This window comes from Pseudoliparis swirei, chromosome 1, assembly GCF_029220125.1.
Source record: "Pseudoliparis swirei isolate HS2019 ecotype Mariana Trench chromosome 1, NWPU_hadal_v1, whole genome shotgun sequence".
Classification (NCBI taxonomy): Eukaryota; Metazoa; Chordata; class Actinopteri; order Perciformes; family Liparidae; genus Pseudoliparis; species Pseudoliparis swirei.
Window position 1 is genome coordinate 1,300,012 of NC_079388.1, and position 20,003 is coordinate 1,320,014.

Genomic DNA, 20,003 nt, shown 5'->3' on the forward strand with positions numbered 1-20,003 from the left:
GCGACCCTGAACATATCCCAGTCCGCACGTTCAAAACAGTCCTGTAGCATAGACTCCGATTGGTCCGACCAGCGTTGCACTTCCTTCACAGCGATTGGTTGCTGCTTAAGCCTCTGCCTGTAGGCGGGAGTAGTTGGATGGAGCGGTGGTCCGATTTGCCGAACGGTGGGCGGAGGAGGGCTTTGTATCCATCCCGGAAGGGAGTGTAGCAGTGGTCGAGAATCCGCTCCCCTCGTGTTGCTTTTTATGTGTTGGTAGAACTTCGGGAGAACTTTCTTCAGGTTCGCTTTGTTGAAGTCCCCCGCCACAATGAAAGCAGCCTCGGGTGTGCCGACTCCTGCTCGCTGATCGCCCCGTAGAGTTCCTTCAGCGCTATGTCCGTGTTAGCTTGAGGCGGAATGTACACAGCAGTTACGGTGACTGCTGTAAACTCCTTGTAGCCAGAATGGTCGACACATGAGCATTAGGTACTCCAGGTCCGGGGAACAGAACGACTTGAGAGTATGTACATGACTTTGGTTGCACCAAGATCTGTTTATCATGAGACATACCCCTCCACGATCTTTACCAGAGAGAGTCTTTGTTCTGTCCGCGCGGTGGACGGAAAATCCTGCCGGCTCGATGGCTGAGTCGGTAACCTCCTCCGACATCCATGTCTCCGTAAGGCAGATGATGCAGTTGTCCTTAGTTTCCCGGTGGAATTGAATACGAGCCTGTAGCTCGCATAGCTTATTGTCCAAAGACTGTACATTTGCCAGTAAAATGGTGGGTAGTGGGGGTCGATTGGCTCGACGTCTCAGCCTAACCAGCACGCCAGCTCGCTTCCCCCTCCGTCGGCGACGCTTGCGTGAGATCGCGCCTAAAATGGACGGAGATAGTTCCGCTACTGTTCCTGGCGGGACGTCCGAGTAAGAGTTGAAAAACTCTGGTAGGCGGCGAGCAACTGCCGATCCAATCTCCAGAAGTGTGCGTCTGTCGTACGTTAACTGGCTGCTAACGTTTTGTGCAAAAATAGTCGCAATAAGAAGGATAAATAACAAAAAACTACTACAAAATCCGGGAGCTCGCAACACAGCCGCCATCACGTACGGCGCCATATCATGTGGATGATCTGGGTCCTGAGTGGATGATATGGGTCCTGTGTGGATGATCTGGGTCCTGAGTGGATGATCTGGGTCCTGAGTGGACGATCTGGGTCCTATGTGGATGATCTGGGTCCTGAGTGGATGATCTGGGTCCTGTGTGGATGATCTGGTTCCTGAGTGGACGATCTGGGTCCTGTGTGGATGATCTGGGTCCAATGTGGATGATCTGGGTCCTGACTGGATGATCTGGGTCCTGTGTGGATGATCTGGGTCCTATGTGGATGATCTGGGTCCTGAGTGGATGATCTGGGTCCTGAGTGGATGATCTGGGTCCTGTGTGGATGATCTGGGTCCTGTGTGGATGATCTGGGTCCTGAGTGGATGATCTGGGTCCTCAGTGGATGATCTGGGTCCTGTGTGGATGATCTGGGTCCTGAGTGGATGATCTGGGTCCTGTGTGGATGATCTGGGTCCTATGTGGATGATCTGGGTCCTGAGTGGATGATCTGGGTCCTGAGTGGATGATCTGGGTCCTATGTGGATGATCTGGGTCCTGAGTGGATGATCTGGGTCCTGTGTGGATGATCTGGGTCCTGAGTGGACGATCTGGGTCCTGTGTGGATGATCTGGGTCCTATGTGGATGATCTGGGTCCTGTGTGGATGATCTGGGTCCTGAGTGGATGATCTGGGTCCTGTGTGGATGATCTGGGTCCTGTGTGGATGATCTGGTTCCTGAGTGGACGATCTGGGTCCTGTGTGGATGATCTGGGTCCTGAGTGGATGATCTGGGTCCTGTGTGGATGATCTGGGTCCTGTGTGGATGATCTGGGTCCTGAGTGGATGATCTGGGTCCTGTGTGGATGATCTGGGTCCTGTGTGGATGATCTGGGTCCTGAGTGGATGATCTGGGTCCTGTGTGGATGATCTGGGTCCTATGTGGATGATCTGGGTCCTGAGTGGATGATCTGGGTCCTGAGTGGATGATCTGGGTCCTATGTGGATGATCTGGGTCCTGAGTGGATGATCTGGGTCCTGTGTGGATGATCTGGGTCCTGAGTGGATGATCTGGGTCCTATGTGGATGATCTGGGTCCTGAGTGGATGATCTGGGTCCTATGTGGATGATCTGGGTCCTGAGTGGATGATCTGGGTCCTGAGTGTATGATCTGGGTCCTGTGTGGATGATCTGGGTCCTGAGTGGATGATCTGGGTCCTGAGTGGATGATCTGGGTCCTGTGTGGATGATCTGGGTCCTGAGTGGATGATCTGGGTCCTATGTGGATGATCTGGGTCCTGAGTGGATGATCTGGGTCCTGAGTGTATGATCTGGGTCCTGAGTGGATGATCTGGGTCCTGTGTGGATGATCTGGGTCCTGAGTGGATGATCTGGGTCCTGTGTGGATGATCTGGGTCCTGAGTGGATGATCTGGGTCCTGTGTGGATGATCTGGGTCCTGAGTGGATGATCTGGGTCCTGTGTGGATGATCTGGGTCCTGAGTGGATGAGCTGGGTCCTGTGTGGATGATCTGGGTCCTGAGTGGATGATCTGGGTCCTGTGTGGATTATCTGGGACTAGATACAGAATTATGACTGGAAAGCACATAAACAGAACCAGTACTCCCCCGCTGTGTCTCTGGCTGCGGATGGACCCTGAAGGCATCGTTTCTGTCTAGTCATGCGCTCAGACAATTAGCTCTAATTACCCGTCCCCCCATTGGTTGGATTGCCGTCCTCTGCTTGTTAAAGTAATGTAACGGCCTTTATCGCCACAGCCCTGATTCTGATCGGATGTTGGGAGGTAGGAACAGAGTCGGGCTACACGGTCTTCGGTCCTCTCATTTAATCAGCACTTCACGTAATCACGTCTGCGTCTTTCAATTAAATTCCCTCTGCCGAGAAAAAAGGGCCAATCAATTAAATCCTGTCGTAAAAAAAAGAAAAGAAACCACTTCTAACGGGCGACTTTGCCGCGACCTCAGAGACATCAAGATGGGGGAGAAAAATGTGATTAAGGAGTCTGGGTCAAACACTAAAGATCATCCGGCTGCATTCTTCGTGTGAGAGTTGTGTTCCCCACGACAGAGACGTCTCCTCCAACTGATCATCCTGATTACATGAAGCTCCGCCTCCATCAGGGGAAATGCTGGTCGGGCCTAAAGAACGCTTTCAGAAAAAAGCTAATACAGTGTTTAGTGAGAGAGGAAACCCAGAGAGCTGCTATTAAAGACGTGCTGATGTGTCATCAGTTAACAACCACACACACACGGCTCAGAAACACGGGTGTCTTTACCCTGAAAAGGGTTTTTCTGTTTCTTTGGGAGTCGTTCCTGATCCGATGTGAGGTCAAAGGTCAGGGATGTCTATGTGTACAGACTGTAAAGCCCTCTGAGGATCATTGTGATATTGGGCTGTACAAAAGAAACTGAATTGAATATTTTAACGTGAGTAAACTCCACACAGCTTGATGTCCTCCAGCAAAGTAGAGCGGAGGACCGTGAGAAGACGTCTTTGTCATGATCCGGAGTTTTTATGTCTTATTTTGAAGTCCTGTCTCTCGTGTCCTCTGTTTCCTGCACTTCCTGTCCCGGTTGTCTGCCCTGGTCCTGATTGGTTGCTCCTGTGTGATTGCTAGCCCCGCCCTCATTGTGTCCACCTGTGTCTCGTTCCCCAGGCTCCAATCACCTTCACCTCCCTGTGTCTTTAAACCCTGTAGGTCTTGTTCCTCAGTGATTGGTCGTACGGTTAGTTCATGTCTGACCTGGTTTCTGAAAAGGAATATGTTTGGGTCCATTCTCTCTCTCTGGCTACGACATCCTGAGCGGCATGTCGTTTTACTCATTTCCTCGTTTAGAGTCCTCATTTCACTTTTAAGGCTGGAGAAGGATCCATAACCGAAAGCAGAATTTAATTTGGGGAAACGGGAGTGAATCTACAGGCTGAGGGCAGGTGGGAGACCCTCGTTTTTGTCTTGTTGTTGTTTGTGAGTTATTTGAATGCTAGGTAAGTACAAATAACTCTGAATATCTGTGTGCTGGTTAAGATGTGACTTTCCTCATCCTCTCATTTCCCCTACAGTATTGCACAAATGCCCCATTGATGCTTTACAGAAAAGCTTGAGCAACATGTCCATGTCCGTTATACGTCCTTTTGATGTTTTTATGATGCTCATGCTTTATGTTGTTCCTGGACTGTTGTGAAGTAAAAGGTCAGGGAGGTCGTATGTGTACAGATTGTAAAGCCCTCTGAGGATAATTTGTGATATTGAGCTGTACAAATTAAACTGAATGTTTAAATAAAGAAATAAGGCTTTCAAAGATGACATCCTTTACCTTTCAGTGGAGATGTTTCAGTAATCCTGACTCTTTATTAATCATCATCAATACACGGTGTGTGATCAGGAAGGCGGAGTCTAATATGTCTAGTGGTCATTTCAAGCATTTTTATAATCACAATGGCTGACTTTGCTGTTGAAACGGAGGAGACACGTGAGGCGGCGACTGGCTGGGACTCACCGCCTCACGAAACTCTGAGGCCTTTTTGTTTCCTCATCGTTCATCACCGCTGTAATATCTGTAGACATGTTTATTCTATTCAGTTTATTTGTATAGCCCATTTTCACAGATTATAAATGTGTCTCAAAGTGCTTTACAATCTGTACACATAGACATCCCTGACCTTTGACCTCACATCGGATCAGGAACGACTCCCAAACAACACTTCAGGGGGAAAAAAGGGAAGAACCCTTCAGGAGAGCAACAGAGGAGGATCCCTCTCCAGGATGGACAGAACAATAGATTTCATGTGACCAGAAGGACCGATTTAGAGTTAAAATACATTCAATGAATATGACAGAGTGTATGAATAGTTAGTAGTAGGCATATTCCACGTTGAAGACCTCCACGATTCATCAGGCAGATGGAGGTAGAGAGGAGGAGTGGGCGGAGTCTCAACAGTGGGCGGAGTCTCAACAGGGCAGTGGCGTAGTTGGTCGCAGGCATATTCCACGACCCAGACCTCGATGATCCATCAGCAGATAGGATCTATGCCGTCTCATAGGGTCCGATGACCCCATGAGACGTGAAGTCAAAAGGACTCCGGGGAGAAAGCAGAGTTAGTAACGTGTGATTGAGAGATGAAAATTCATCCATAAGGAGAGAAAAGAGGAGATAGGTGCTCAGTGCATCCTAAACGTCCCCCGGCAGCTATAAGCCTATTAAATGTCCTTTCTTTCCACATGTACTTCACGTACACGTGGACCTTAGTGATGGACATTACAGCCAGAGGGTAGGCCAACAGACCCTCCGCCTCCCGAGAAGACCAGGAAGTCATGGCGTGTTTTGTCCACAAGGAGACCAATGGACTTTATTCACTCTTCTCTAAGCCGCTGTACCTGAGTGGAATCAATATGTACCTTACCGACATGTGTGTGAAGAATGCTGATTTGAGATGTGAAACCCAACCAGAAGTCAATGAGGCTGCTGATTGAGTCCTTTTGACTTCACGTCTCATGGGGTCATCGGACCCTATGAGACGGCATAGATCCTATCTGCCTGATGGATCATCGAGGTCTGGGTCATGGAATTCCTGCTACCGACTACGCCACTGTCCTGTTGAGACTCCGCCCACTGTTTAGACTCCGCCCACTCCTCCTCCCCACCGCCATCTGCCTGATGGATCGTGGAGGTCTCCATCGTGGAATATGCCTACTATGAACTATTCATACACTCTGTCACATTCATTGAATGTATTTTAACTCTAAATCTGTCCTTCTGGTCACATGACATCTATTGTTCTGTCCATCCTGGAGAGGGATCCTCCTCTGTTGCTCTCCTGAAGGTTTCTTCCCTTTTTTTCCCCCTAAAGGGTTATTTGGGAGTTTTTCCTGGTCCGATGCGAGGTTTTGGGGCAGGGATGTCTATGTGTACAGATTGTAAAGCACTCCGAGACAAGTTTGTGAAATTGGGCTATACAAATAAACTTAATTGAAAACTGAATTGATTTATGATGTCAGCTCCTCTATTGGGGTCATGTGTATATGAGTCTGAGCCTCAGAGGATGGGCTCAACGTGTTTCATTCAAACTCAACTCTAGTAAAAGTCTCAGCATCAGAATGTCCTCAATGAAGGTCTCAAAGTACTCATCATGCAGGAATAACATTACTGGGTTGTTGTTGATGCATTAATATGTTTGTGATCTGCAGGTTGGAGCAACTCATTGATACCGAGATGGTTTGCTTTATCTATCATAAACAAAACTAAACCATTAAAGGATTTAGAATGTATATTTGAATCTAGAAAGTAGTGAGTACCTGATGTCAGATAAATGCAGTGGAATAAAAGTATGATGTATCATAAAGTACCTCAACGTGAAGCGTGAGAACTGGAGTAAATGTTCTTAGTTACAACCCACACTACGTGAGGAGCAGAATCAGGAATCAGTCCGGTTGGGTACCGGAGGGTACCGTCCTCAATAAACGGTGAGTTCAATACTATCTTTACCAATAGAAACAATGAGGCCCACACTGTAATGAACCTATCGTCTATCTCCCTTTGCCTGTGTTGGAGATGTATCTGTCCGGTGCGTCTCGGCGGTAAGACACGAGGTCTTCTCCTCTCCTGAAGTTTTAGTTGCAGAAAGTTGTCGTGTGACGTGAGTCTCTCATGTCTGGCGTCCTCGCCTCCTTCAGCTGAAGCTCCGGTTTCCGTCCCCGCTCCTCGACGCTGAAGCCGGCATCCGCTCTAATTGTGGTGGTGAGGGAAGCGATTGATGCCTCAGCAGCTGCATCCCGAGACCGACGCGGCCGCTCCCCCCCGACAAGTGGCCCCTCGGCCCCCCTTCTGGGTCAAGCCCAGATTGACTGCCATCCTTCGCCAAGTGACATTTCCGATGGCAGCTGGTTCGGGGGGGTCAGTCAAAGAAAACCTGCTGTCACGGGCAGCGCGGCGGCTAACATCTGCCCTCACAATGGAAGCCGGCAGCCGAACACATTCATCCCTCAGCTGGGCAATCATCCTCTTCCTCTCTCGTCTTTATCTCTGGCCCCGCCTCTTTACAGCCCCGATGGTACGCTATTAGGACGGAAAGGCTACACCCTGTAATTTCCTCCCTCCCCACACCCTCCCGTCCGGGCGCTGAATTGCCACCAAAAGGTGAACGATGCACTGGACCTCCCGATAAAACTCTCCTCAACGAGGAGCTGGAGGGAGGAAGAGGAGCAGCTGTGTGATTGAGCGGTCGCGCTGCTCTCTGCTTCTCCCTCTTTGTGGCGGTTGGCATGGCGCTCGCCTCCCTCCGGGGAACGGCTCTCGTCCCGTGACACGGACACATCTCATCGGCTGAGCCCCGGCTCCGATGCGTCGCCGTGTCCTTGGCGAGGCGGCGGGACTCATATTTCGCCCCCGGCTGTCGGAGCGGCTCGTTCTCCAGCTTTAGTCGGCGCACTAAATAGCTAACGCAGGTTTTTTATTCCCCCCTCTTTATAACGTCCGTCCCCGACAGGAGCGAAGGCCGAGCCGCGGTGTTGTTACCGTTTCACAATCATCAAGGGAACAAGGGCGATAAATCTGGGACATTCTCACCGTGCCACGAACTTTCTGCAGGCCGTGTGTTAACCCGACGCGTGCCGCATCAAAAACATGAAGAGTTTACACCGGTCCAGTTATCGTTGATTCATATTCAGATTGGAAGATTCCTCAACGCGTGAAGTACGACACCGACCACGCAATACTTATTTATAATGTGTTTTTTACTGCACCATCTTTTACAGTGTATTGTACTTTGTTCTTTTAACTGTTGACATGTTTTCGGCCTGTTAGTCAAGTTGTTGTAATTGACCACTGCACTTTGTCTGTGATAAGTGGAATATTAATATACTTTACTTACTTACATTACACATGCATGGAAGAGGTGAAGGGAGGTTGTTCTGGTTACCTTCGCATTAAAAATGCGGAAGGTTATGTTTTGATCTCATGTATTTATTTATTTGTATGCGTGTTACTCTCATAACTCAAAAAGTATTAAACCGAATCGCATGAAATTTGGTGGGATGATTGGTTATTATCCGGGGACCATTTGATTAGATTTTGGTATTGATCAGGTCAAGGTCATGAAAAGGTCAAGATCTTCTTTTTACCATAGCACGGTCAATTTTTATCCAATTGGCATGCAACTAATGCCAACATGTTCATAATTCAATGCCCAAGCTTGTGATATGCGACGGTATGCGCTCTACCTAGTGCCCATTCTAGTTGTAGATGTTTTCTTTGACGTTTGTGCTCCTGTATGAACTGGAATATCATGACGAGTCTTAGTTTTGGTTTGACTTATAATGTGATCTAAATGAAATATGTATAAGTCTTTTGTATCTTGTCTGTCACTGTTTTTTGTTGTATGTCTGAAACTTTGCTTCATGTGCTACTGCTGTGTGCGGACAGGACACCTCTAATCTCTGAGGCTTTTCCTGGATACATTAAAAAAGAATAATTTTTTTTTAAATTCAAAATAAATAAAAAAAAAAATATATATAGATGAATAACGATTGATTTCAGTTCATTTTGTATAGCCCAATATCACAAATTACAAAGTCGCCCCAGAGTGCTTCACAATCTGACCGTCCCAGGACTTCACATCGGATAAAAACCTGCTGTCACGGCCAGCGCGGCGGCGGCTAACATCTGCCCTCACAATGGAAGCCGGCAGCCGAACATATTCATCCCTCAGCTGGGCAATCATCCTCTTCCTCTCTCTTACAAATAAAAGAAAGACCCTCAGATCTATTTTCTTAACCACTATCATCCTCTTTAATTAAAGATAAGTGGACAGACACACCAGGTGGATAGGGAACACATAAACTCATAGTAATCACCAGTTGATTACTTTCATCAAGAAAAGTGTTGTGTATTTAGTATGCAAATGACATTTATATCTAATTAATTTGCAGACATTTCCAGCACAGAAGTCTTTGAACATCTGTGTGACGGAACCGTCACGACCACTTTGGATTTCTTTATTGATGCGATCCATAAATATTGATTGGAGGTGATAACGGTGTGATCAGTGCTGTCAGAGCACACCTGCCCCACGAGACCGGACTGTTCCATTCTACTACAGCCAGAGGGGTGTCCTCACGGCCACTGAACGGCTACCAGTGAGGAGAGAGGCCTTCTCCCCCCTCCACTCCACTTGGACTGACCAGCTGACCAGTATGGTTTATGTGGACTGACCAGTGTGGTTTATGTGGACTGACCAGTGTGGTTTATGTGGACTGACCAGTGTGGTGGTTTATGTGGACTGACCAGTGTGGTGGTTTATGTGGACTGACCAGTATGGTTTATATGGACTGACCAGTATGGTTTATGTGGACTGACCAGTGTGGTTTATATGGACTGACCAGTGTGGTTTATATGGACTGACCAGTGTGGTTTATATGGACTGACCAGTCTGGTCTGATCTGTAGATATCGTAAAAAGAAAGATGAGGACTGAATGTAAACACATTTCTCAGCATCAAAGTTTCATAACCTGTCGTAATATTAGTTTTGACATATATTCACAAATATGAGGAAGAGTTCAATTCTTGTGCCATTAATGTCATTTTTCCAATTCTGTAAAGTTTGTTTTTAGGTCTTTGTGGACGTATTTTAGAGGAAGAGTTATTATTTTCTTTTTCAAATTCCACCCTGAAGATATTATTTTGACTTTTGCAGATTCATAATGCACTGTTGCGTTTCAAATGTTAATTATTCTATAAACACCCCAAACAAGTGAAGTCACGGTGACATTCAGTTTCCCTGGAGGGCTGAACCTCCCCGAACAATAACCTCCATAAGTCATCAATATGATGTCCAGGATGAAGGATTCACCATGACTCAGCGGATTCTGCATATTTAAAGAAATATACATTATAAAAACTTACCCTATTTGAACTACTTTCTTAAACATAATATCTTTATTGTTATATGTTTTCCATTATTCCGTATTAAACATACAACATTTTTGCAATGTGATTCAGTAAATATTAAAAATGTAAATAATTGGTATGTGATTTCATAAATATTAAATATACAACATGATTGGTTTGTGATTCAGTAAATATAAAATATAGCGAAAAGAAAAGTTACAAGTGAAGAGTCTTCACATCCCTTGACGTTTATGTATTTATGAATGCGGTCCAGATCTGGTCCCACCAGTCCTGGTCCTCCTGGACTCTGATTGCCTGACTGGTCTGTGAGGCAGCGGGTCTCCCAGTGGGATTATCTACACAGGGGATTACACAAATAATACTTTAGAGGCAAAATCTTGATAAAAAAGAAGTAATAATGGATTAATCCTGAGTTTGAGTTAATGTTGAGTTAATCCTGAGTTTGAGTTAATGTTGAGTTAATCCTGAGTTTTACTTAATCCTGAGTTTCAGTTAATGTTGAGTTAATTCTGAGTTTGAGTTAATCCTGCGTTTGAGTTAATGTTGTGTTAATCCTGAGTTAGAGTAAATGTTTGAGTTAAAGTTTGAATTAATCCTGTATTTTAGTTAATGTTTGCGTTAATCCTGAATTTGAATAATGTTTGCGTTAATCCTGAGTTTGAGTTAAAGTTTGAGTTAATCCTGAATTTTAGATAATGTTTGAGTTTGTATATTATATTGTTACATGTCATTTAGCAGACTTATCCAAAGCGATTTACAACAAGTGAATTTAACCAAGAGAACAAACTCAGAACAACAAGAATACAGGAAGTAACTTTTCTTCAGTTAATGTTCAGTTGGACTCACCAACTCAACAGTGTTGAGTTAATCCTGAATTTAAATTAATTTTGAATTAATGCTGAATTTGAGTTAATTTTGAATTAATGCTGAATTTGAGTTAATTTTGAGTTGGACTCACCAACTCAACAGTGTTGAGTTAATCCTGAGTTTGAGTAAATGTTTGGGTTAATCCTGAGTTTAACCCGCAGGCTGTGCTTCAGTGCGGCCCGATGGAGGTCTCTGGTGGTGCCGGGCCTCTGAAGACCACAGACCGGTCGGAGCCGGATCCACCAGCCCGCAACGTGTAGCAGAGAGGCTTCTGGGGGATTTATTAAAGTTTTAAAGCGCTGCAGCCCCCCCCCTCCCCCCCCATCTGTTCGGAAAGCATCCTATCTGTCTATCTATCCCCGCCCCCCCCCCCCTACACACACACACACACACACTCCCCTCTGCCAGGAAACACACAGTCAGCACCTGAGCAGGAGGCCTCCGTCACCTTGTCTTGCCTCTCTGAGTGCACACACACACACACACGCACACATACAGACACACACACACACAGACACAAATGATGAAGACCTTCAGGTGGCTTTGTACATCTGGTCTGTAAACTAGTCTGTGTTTATGTTGGGGTATGTGTGTGTGTGTGTGTATATATGTTGGTGTGAGTGTGTGTTTGTCGGTGTGTGTGTGTGTTTGTGGGTGGGTGTATACGTGTTTGAGTGTGTGTTAGTGTGTGTATGTGTGTATTCTTGCCTCTAAAGGTGAATCCAGCCTTCATCACTGGTTGTATTTATATTTCTTCTTATTCTCTTGAACCAGGAACACGTTGTTTACCTGTTGATCCTTCACGTTTTTGTTTGGGTGATACACCTGGAGACCAGAGCTGTGATCCGGGTTCTGTAATCCGGGTTCTGTGATCCGGGTTCTGTTGGTCCAGAGTGTGAGTGCATCCTCATGGTTTACTGGTGCTGATCATCAAAGAGTTAAATCATCATCTGATCCATTTTTATTGGTCAGATCTCATTTGTTTTCATGTCAATAATGAACTTGATCAGATTTATTTTCTTCTGTAAAAACAAAAACAGTTTGACTTTGTTTGTCTGATGAGTCAGGTGGTTTCTGTGTGTTGGTCGGTTTCTTTAGTGATTGTAATACTCACTTCCTCCACAAGAGGCTGACGTGCACCACCTCCCCACCTTCAACAGCGCCACCGTGGAGTCTCCTCCGGGGAACGAGGATGAGGGGACAACGAAGTTATAATACTCATAATAATGATGTGACCAAAACTAACCGTGGCTTCACTTTCTTTCACATACGTAACACATTAAAAAAGGTTTCCTGTCAAAACCTCTTCTCACCTAAAAAACACGTAAACACATAAAGAAATAAACATAAACATATAAACACATAAACATATAAACAAATTAAGAAATAAACACAAACATAAAAACACCAACATATAAATATATAAAAATATGAACACATAAACATATGAACATACAAACAGAAACATAGAAACAAATGAAGATTTAAACATATAAACAAATAAAGAAATAAACATATCAACACATAAACATGTAAACATATTAACACAAAAAAACATAAACAAATAAAGAAATAAACATAGAAACACAAAGAAATAAACATATAAACATATAAACACATAAACATGTAAACAAATAAAGAAATAAACATATAAACACAAACAAATAAAGAAATAATCATATAAACACAAACATATAAACAAATGAAAAAATAAACATATAAACACATAGACATATAAACACATAAACACAAACATATAAACACATAATCACATAAACATATACACATATACACACATAAACATATGTGTTTGTGTTTATATATAAACACATAAACGTATAAACACATAAACATATAAACACATAAACATATAAACGTATAAACGTATACACATATAAACATATAAACACATAAACATATAAACGTATAAACTTATAAACATATAAACATATAAACACGTAAACACGTAAACACGTACACAAATAAACACGGAAACACAGGAGACCAAACCATTACCCGAGAAGGATTACTTTCCCTCGCGGCTTCCGTACTTTCTGTCGAATCGCAAACTCCCTTTTTTGAATCTTGCCTGTCCTGGACCAAACTATAACTTTTCTGTCTGTAGATTTATTGTTTTCACTTGTTGAAGAAATATTGAGTCGAAGCTCAACAACGAGCGTGACGTCACACCGTTAGACGTGTGACGCGTAACACATTGTTGGGGATGTTTTACTATTCGCAATCATGCGTTTCGGAGATTATTAATATTTTGGAATGACGTCATTGACAAACAGCTGCAGGTTCGAGGGTCTTTAAGTTTATGTGTGCGTGTGTGTGTATGTGTGTGTGTGTGTGTGTGTGTGGAACAAGTCGTTCCCGTGCGCGTTACCGCTGCGCGTAAAAACGCACGACTTTACGCAGGGAAACATTTGCAATGAAAATGAAACCTTTTTTGTTCATGATATTTTAAAGTGCGTGGAGTTATTGTACGTGTCAGCTCATCCATCCACAGCAACCAGCAGCCGAGAGAGAAAGAGAGAGAGAGAGAGAGAGAGAGAGAGAGAGAGAGAGAGAGAGAGAGTGAGAGAGAGAACAATGTTGCTTTCTTCTTCATCCTCGCTGCGTCTTGGACCAATCTCCTCTCGTGTACCCCCCCCCGCCCTCTCTCTCTCTCCTCGTCCCTCCCCCCTTGGCTCGGTAGTGTGTCGCGCGCGCGCGTTATAAAGCGCAAAGCCCTGCCGCTCTCTCTCTTCAGACTGGAGCGCTCCGACCTGCTGCGCGCGCCAGCTGCCTGTCAGACCACCGGGACCCGAGCCCTGCCCCGCGAGCCGTGACCCTGCCCCGCGCTCTCTACCTGGATTAACGCGTGTTGCCCCCCTCCCCCACCACCACTCCACCACCACCACCTGCCCTCCATCACCGTCCCAGCCCCCCGCAGCAGCAGCCTGTTCATCAGCCTCCTCCGTCCCGGTCCCCCCCCCCCCTCTCCCTTCCTATCCCCCCCCAAAAGTCTCTCAACTCTCACTCTCCGTGTTCCGTTGCCATGGGGTGCGTCGCGTCCTCTTCGCCCGGGCTGCTGGGGGTCTGGGCCGGGCTGTGAGGTCGGACACCGGGTGGATTTATGGTCCGCAGAGCCAAGGGGACTGTCGTGGAACTTTGAGCTCCGGGAGGATGCCGGTGACGTGCTGGTGCGCCGCGTTGCTCCTGACGCCGGCGGCTCTTCTCCTGGTGAGTCTCCACAGACTTGTGGCTCAACTTGTACCCGCCGCGCGCTCTTTAGTCTCGACTCCGTCGCCGCTTTGGTGTTCCTGAACTCGGGTGAGACAATGTGGACACGTGACTTCTCAGAGTCACAGCGTGTAGAACTTTATCTCCACGCTTTGTTCTTTAAGTGTGTGTGTGTGTGTGTGTGTGTGTGTGTGAGTGGGAGTGGAACACGTCGTTCCCGTGCGCGTTACCGCCGCGCGTAAAGACGCACGGCTTACTTTACGCAGGGAAACATTTGCAATGAAGATGGAATATTTTTTGTTCATGATATTTTAAGGTGCTGCATATTAATACTCTGAAGACATCTGATGCACTGAACGGCCCCGGCAGTGGACTCGTCTCACGGGGGCGCCATAGCAACCGGAGACGCACGAGACGGGCTCACACACTCTCGTGTCACTCTTTGATTTGACCAAAACACACGTTATGATTAACATGCTTTATTTGATCATAACGTGTGTTTTCTGTTACTTTAATTTGTTTGACAAAAAAATAAAATAACAGGTGTTAAGTTGATTCATAATAACTTGTTCCTTCTGAATATGAACATATTAACACACTTATATGACTTTATCCCGTGGAAATTGGCATACTGTGCTATTTTAATCTATTACTATTATTATTGTGTTATGACACAGCATAATCCCTTTCTGACAAATAGATATAAAACAAATAAAGAGAGAGAAAGAGAGAAACATCTACTTTTTAGATGACTATCTCGTGTGGAACATCAGGCCTGAAACTACAACACTGAATCTCTTCTTTATTTCTTAGTGTGCCAAAACTATAACGTGCCATGCTAAATTGTAATTTATGTTTTGTACCCGTACTTTACATATTCTAATACTGTATTTATAATTAAGAAATAAAAATAAAGGATATGTGACCTGACGGATGTCCGTCCGTTGTCTACAGGTGAAAGCAACTAGAAATCAGAATTATTGTCTCTCATTATATGAATATGAATTTAAGAATTATAACACATGCAGTTATAAACATATAGTGGAATTTTATTATGTATGTATATTATATATGTTTCAACCTTTCATGGTCGATGTTGCAGCCTCCAGTACAGCGTGTGTGTGTGTGTGTGTGTGAGAGAGTGTGTGTGTGTGTGTGTGTGTGAGAGACTTTGTGTGTGTGTGAGTGTGACTTCATTTAAAAACATTAAACTCGTCGCGGCCGTGGAGCTCTCCAAGGTGCTGCAAGTATTTAAAACTCAAGTTGCCTTTTAGTTTAAAAATAACCCTCATTAATGCAGCAGGGAGAAGAATAACAAGACCAATTAAATTGGGCATTTTAATTGAAAACGTATATTTTAAATGGTGTGTAAATATGTTAAACTAATATTTATAATTGTATTGTTTAACAACCTTCTCTGCTCCATAATCTTCTTTTTTTTGGTCCCTGATCCAAATGTTGCAGCTCCTCTTCCTCATGAAACATGTTCTGTCTCCGTCTGCGTTTAATTCTCAAGCGTCATAATAAACACGAGCATTCATTTACTGTCACATGCACTGCGTCGAGGGAAAGGTGTGTGTGTGTGTGTGCGTGTGTGTTATGTTGCGCAGCGGTGATGAAATCCTCTCGGTGTCTCTACTAAGTGTTGGTGAACGCGTCCCGAGCTCACCCGGCCGCCCGGTACCGGCAGCCTGATCCCCGCTGAGCGGATTACAGCCGAACGGTGACGGTTCTGTGCCCTTAAAAACTCTCGTCTCCCGTGAGCCTCGAGTCAGAGCGCCGCGCCGACAACAGCCCGGAGCCGGGAGACGGCAGCAGGCAGCGGGGCCACCACGGGGCCACCACGGGACCATTACGGGACCATCACAGGGCCATCAGGACCAGCAGGGCCTTTAGGACCATCAGGGCCATCAGAAACATCAGGGCCAGCAGGGCCTTTAGGACCATCAGGGCCCATCAAGACCATCAGGGCCATCAGGACCATCAGGGCCTTTAGGACCATCAGGGCCCATCAAGACCATCAGGGCCATCAGGGCCATCAGGACCATCAGGGCCTTTAGGACCATCAGGGCCCATCAAGACCATCAGGGCCATCAGGACCATCAGGACCATCAGGGCCTTTAGGACCATCAGGGCCATCAGGACCATCAGGACCATCAGGGCCTTTAGGACCATCAGGGCCCATCAAGACCATCAGGGCCATCAGGACCATCAGGACCATCAGGGCCCGCGGCCTCCTCCCCTGCTGGTCCCTCAGGGCCATCAGGGCTGATCTAGATCTCATGTCATTCTTCATGTTAACGGACCCAGTGGATTCCATCCAGACCACCGTGTCACGGTGATGACCGTGTCCCCGTGTCACGGTGATCACCGTGTCCCCGTGTCACGGTGTCGTGTTCACTGATCGATTCATAATCAATAATCAAACTGTGACAATGGATTTGAATTCAAAAGCATTTTATTATAATTTATAATTGTTCACTGAGAGTTTCTCATTCAGACTAAATGGTGAGACGTGTGTGTGTGTGTTTTCTACTAAAAGTCTATTTTAATTAAGTGTAAACTTAATTCGTCGGCGTTGGAGGTGGATGTTCTCCGTCGTGTTGCTCCAGTTTAACATTTAAGGAGTCGGCCACGTTGCAGATGTGTTTCTTATTGTTTTGGAAAAATAATGCAGCCCCCGCCACTTTAATCTTATTATCAAGCGGGGCCCGTGGAGCCTGCAGCGCCACGCACCGTGGGGGGGCCGAGCGCGGCCCACCGAGATCCCCCCCCCCTTCAGTCCACAGGCCTTGAGATGAGCTCATAATAATAAGAAAGAAGACAATATATCGTTTCACTGAGCTCTTTGAAGCCGACACTCAATTACAGAGAAAAAGGCATTCCTGCAAATGGGAGACACACACACACACACACACACACACACACACACACACACAGAAGTGCATTGTGTGGTAATCAAGCAGAGAGTGTGTTGGGAGGGTCGTGTTTCCTCCGTGAACAATCCTCTCAATACCTGGTTGTTAGAACCTCGGCTCCTCCCAGTTACAGCCACTGGGCTCCTCCCAGTGACTCCACAGAGGAAGTGACAGGTTCACATCCACAGAGGGCTCCAGGGCCTCAAGAGAGGGGTCTCCATAGGGGCCATAGGGGCCTCCAGGGCCCCCAAAGTGGTGTCACACGTCTGTTCCTCCTCAGGTGTCATTGAGAGTTTTACTTATTGAAGATTAAACTAAATTAAACTAAAACACACGACACATTGATTTGATGTTATTTTCACTCTTTTTTTCTATTGAACGTCAGCATCAATGAGACGTTTACTGATTAATATTTCATCTGCCGATGTTTAGGTGATGCTCATTTTAGTGATAAATATGTAGAGCAAGATGAGTAAAACAACAGAAAAGAGAGAGAAGGAAAACAATAAAACTAAACAACATATAACTAGACTCATTTAACATGTGGTGTATATATATGTATATACAGGACTGTCTCAGAAAATTAGAATATTGTGATAAAGTTCTTTATTTTCTGTAATGCAATTAAAAAAACAAAAATGTCATGCATTCTGGATTCATTACAAATCAACTGAAATATTGCAAGCCTTTTATTCTTTTAATATTTAATAATTTTTTAATTGCATTACAGAAAATAAAGAACTTTATCACAATATTCTAATTTTCTGAGACAGTCCTGTATACATAAATAAATATATATACATATATAAATATATATATGCATATATTAATATATATATATGCATATAAATAATAGATACATATATATATAAATATATATATGCACATATATATATATATACATCTATAAATATATATATTTATATTTATATAAATATGTATTACAAATTAAATGTCAGTATAGAAATGGTAACTCTATGTCTGAGACGGACCATTCTTACACTTTTATTTCATTTCATTATTACAACCACATTTATTTATTTTTGTTTGGTTCAAACTAAAATATCAGATATTGATATGTTCACCAGAATGAAACCTCCAGGGTGTTCTTGTTCGGGCTGCAGTTCATACTTTAGTTTTATTCACTATGCTTTTCATTTGTATTATTTAATCATGGTTAATTTAATATATATATATATATATATATATATATATATATATTTTGAACAACTTTCATAACAAAAAGATATTTAGTAAACAAATCAGATCATCTTGGTCATTTACTCAGTAGATAAATCGTTTGTCAAAATACTTTCCATTTAATTTGATGTTGATTGACCAAAACATTCGTATTCAATTTGTTTACGCTGTACGGTTTAGAAATGTTCAGTTAAAAAAATAAATATTTTATTGTCAAATTAAATATAGTTACGTACATTTAACCCATCCTCAGTCATGAAGGAGCAGCTCCCCTCTGTTTATTTATATGAAGCTGAAAGGCTGAAAAAAACAAGTGAGTTCCAAACTGAGGCCGACCTTTGACCTCCAATCAGAGCGCTGCTGGGAGTCCAGCAGGAAGACGGATGTGCACGACGCGTGAAGGTGACCGGGCCGCGTTGCAGCGCGTCACACGGGCCCGATCCGTGACCTCTGAGTCAGGGCCGTCTGATCTGAGATCAGCCTCCAGCGGGCGGCCGCCGCGACGCGTGACCTTGAGCGCTCGGCCCCAAAGTCAATGATAATAGCGCCTACATGCGGCGCCTGGAAATGGGCACTTTGGGGCTCCTGGTTATTTGTCTTCTCTGCGTGCATCATTGCAGGGATGAGGGGGGGGGGGCAGAGCTGGAGGGGAGGCTGAGGAAATCTACCTCGGATTCTGATCTTTTCCGGTATTTAATTGGAGTGGGATCTCCCAGAACAAACCACCCAGACGGACTCTTTACAGCCTGAATGTCATCCGTGTGTGTGTGTGCATGTCTGTGTGTGTGTGTGTTTGTGTCTGTATGTGTGTGTGTGTCTATGTGTGTGTGTGTCTGTGATTAATGGGCACAGCCTCTATCCTCTCCTCCCCACGCCGCTCCACATTTTCCAATCGCGTTCACAGTTCAGAGGTCGCAGCTTGGAGGAGCTGATGGTTGGAGGGCGTCGTTCTCAGAGTAGATCCAACCCCCGTGTTAGAGCGATCCGTTTATGGGGACGAGTGTGGCACCTTGATAGCAGTGCTTTGAAGCAGAGGGAGAGAGAGAGAGAGGGGGAGAGAGAGAGAGAAAGGGAGAGAGGGAGAGAGGGAGAGAGAGAGAGAGAGAGAGACAGTAGAATACTCCAGGCTCTCCTCCCGGAGTCCTCCCTCAGTTATAGAGCAGACCTCCTCTTTTTTTTCATCATATTTTATGAACATTTTACATTTAAGAACCGACCAAAAGAAAACTCATCTGCTCATTTATTTGTTTTATATTAATAATGAATCATGGGGAGAACAGTTGTTGTAGAAAATCCTCCAAGTGCACATTGAGTTAGTTCCTTTGACTTTGTGTGTGTAGTTTCTCCTAAATGTGCCGACGCTCACGTTTGATGGGCCTCATTTATGTGAACAGGAAGTGTAATTAGTTTAATTGTCCAGCCAACTCACCTGCAGTGTCTCAGCCCGATGGAGTCACGCCAAACATTGAAGACATGTTCTCTAAATTAGTTTTTCTTAGACTCGGATCCAGAAATCTTCAATAAAGGTTTTAGCTGAAGGAGTTCAACCAACAGATTATTCTGAGTCATCGAGTCATAGAAACCAATTTATGGGAATACATTTTTTCAACCTGCATTATGAAAATAATCACATATTTATACAGATTTCCATATTTTTTTTCAATGTTAGTTGTCAACTTACAACGTTTGGTCGTGATATCTCGTATTAATTCAAAGGCATCCCAGACAATCATCAGCAACTCTGGGTCCTTTGTCAAATGATGTTTTTCTGACAAATGAATAACTC

At 44.7% G+C, this 20,003-nt stretch overlaps 1 protein-coding gene and 1 long non-coding RNA gene across 2 annotated transcripts in view; one reads left to right on the forward strand and one right to left on the reverse strand.

Moving 5' to 3' along the window:
* Window positions 1-10,129: 10,129 nt before the first annotated feature.
* Window positions 10,130-12,195, reverse strand: LOC130197201 (uncharacterized). Its single transcript, XR_008832400.1, has 3 exons — window positions 11,986-12,195; window positions 11,661-11,794; window positions 10,130-10,339 (listed from the first exon to the last, which is right to left on the reverse strand). It is a non-coding gene; the product is annotated as an uncharacterized LOC130197201 (long non-coding RNA).
* Window positions 12,196-13,576: 1,381 nt separating this feature from the next.
* Window positions 13,577-20,003, forward strand: part of nxph1 (neurexophilin 1) — a 55,321-nt gene continuing 48,894 nt past the window's right edge. Inside the window, exon 1 of the mRNA XM_056412607.1 lies at window positions 13,577-14,099. Coding sequence (XP_056268582.1) covers window positions 14,043-14,099 — 57 coding nt within the window. The 5' untranslated portion in view covers window positions 13,577-14,042. The remainder of the gene's footprint in view (window positions 14,100-20,003) is intronic.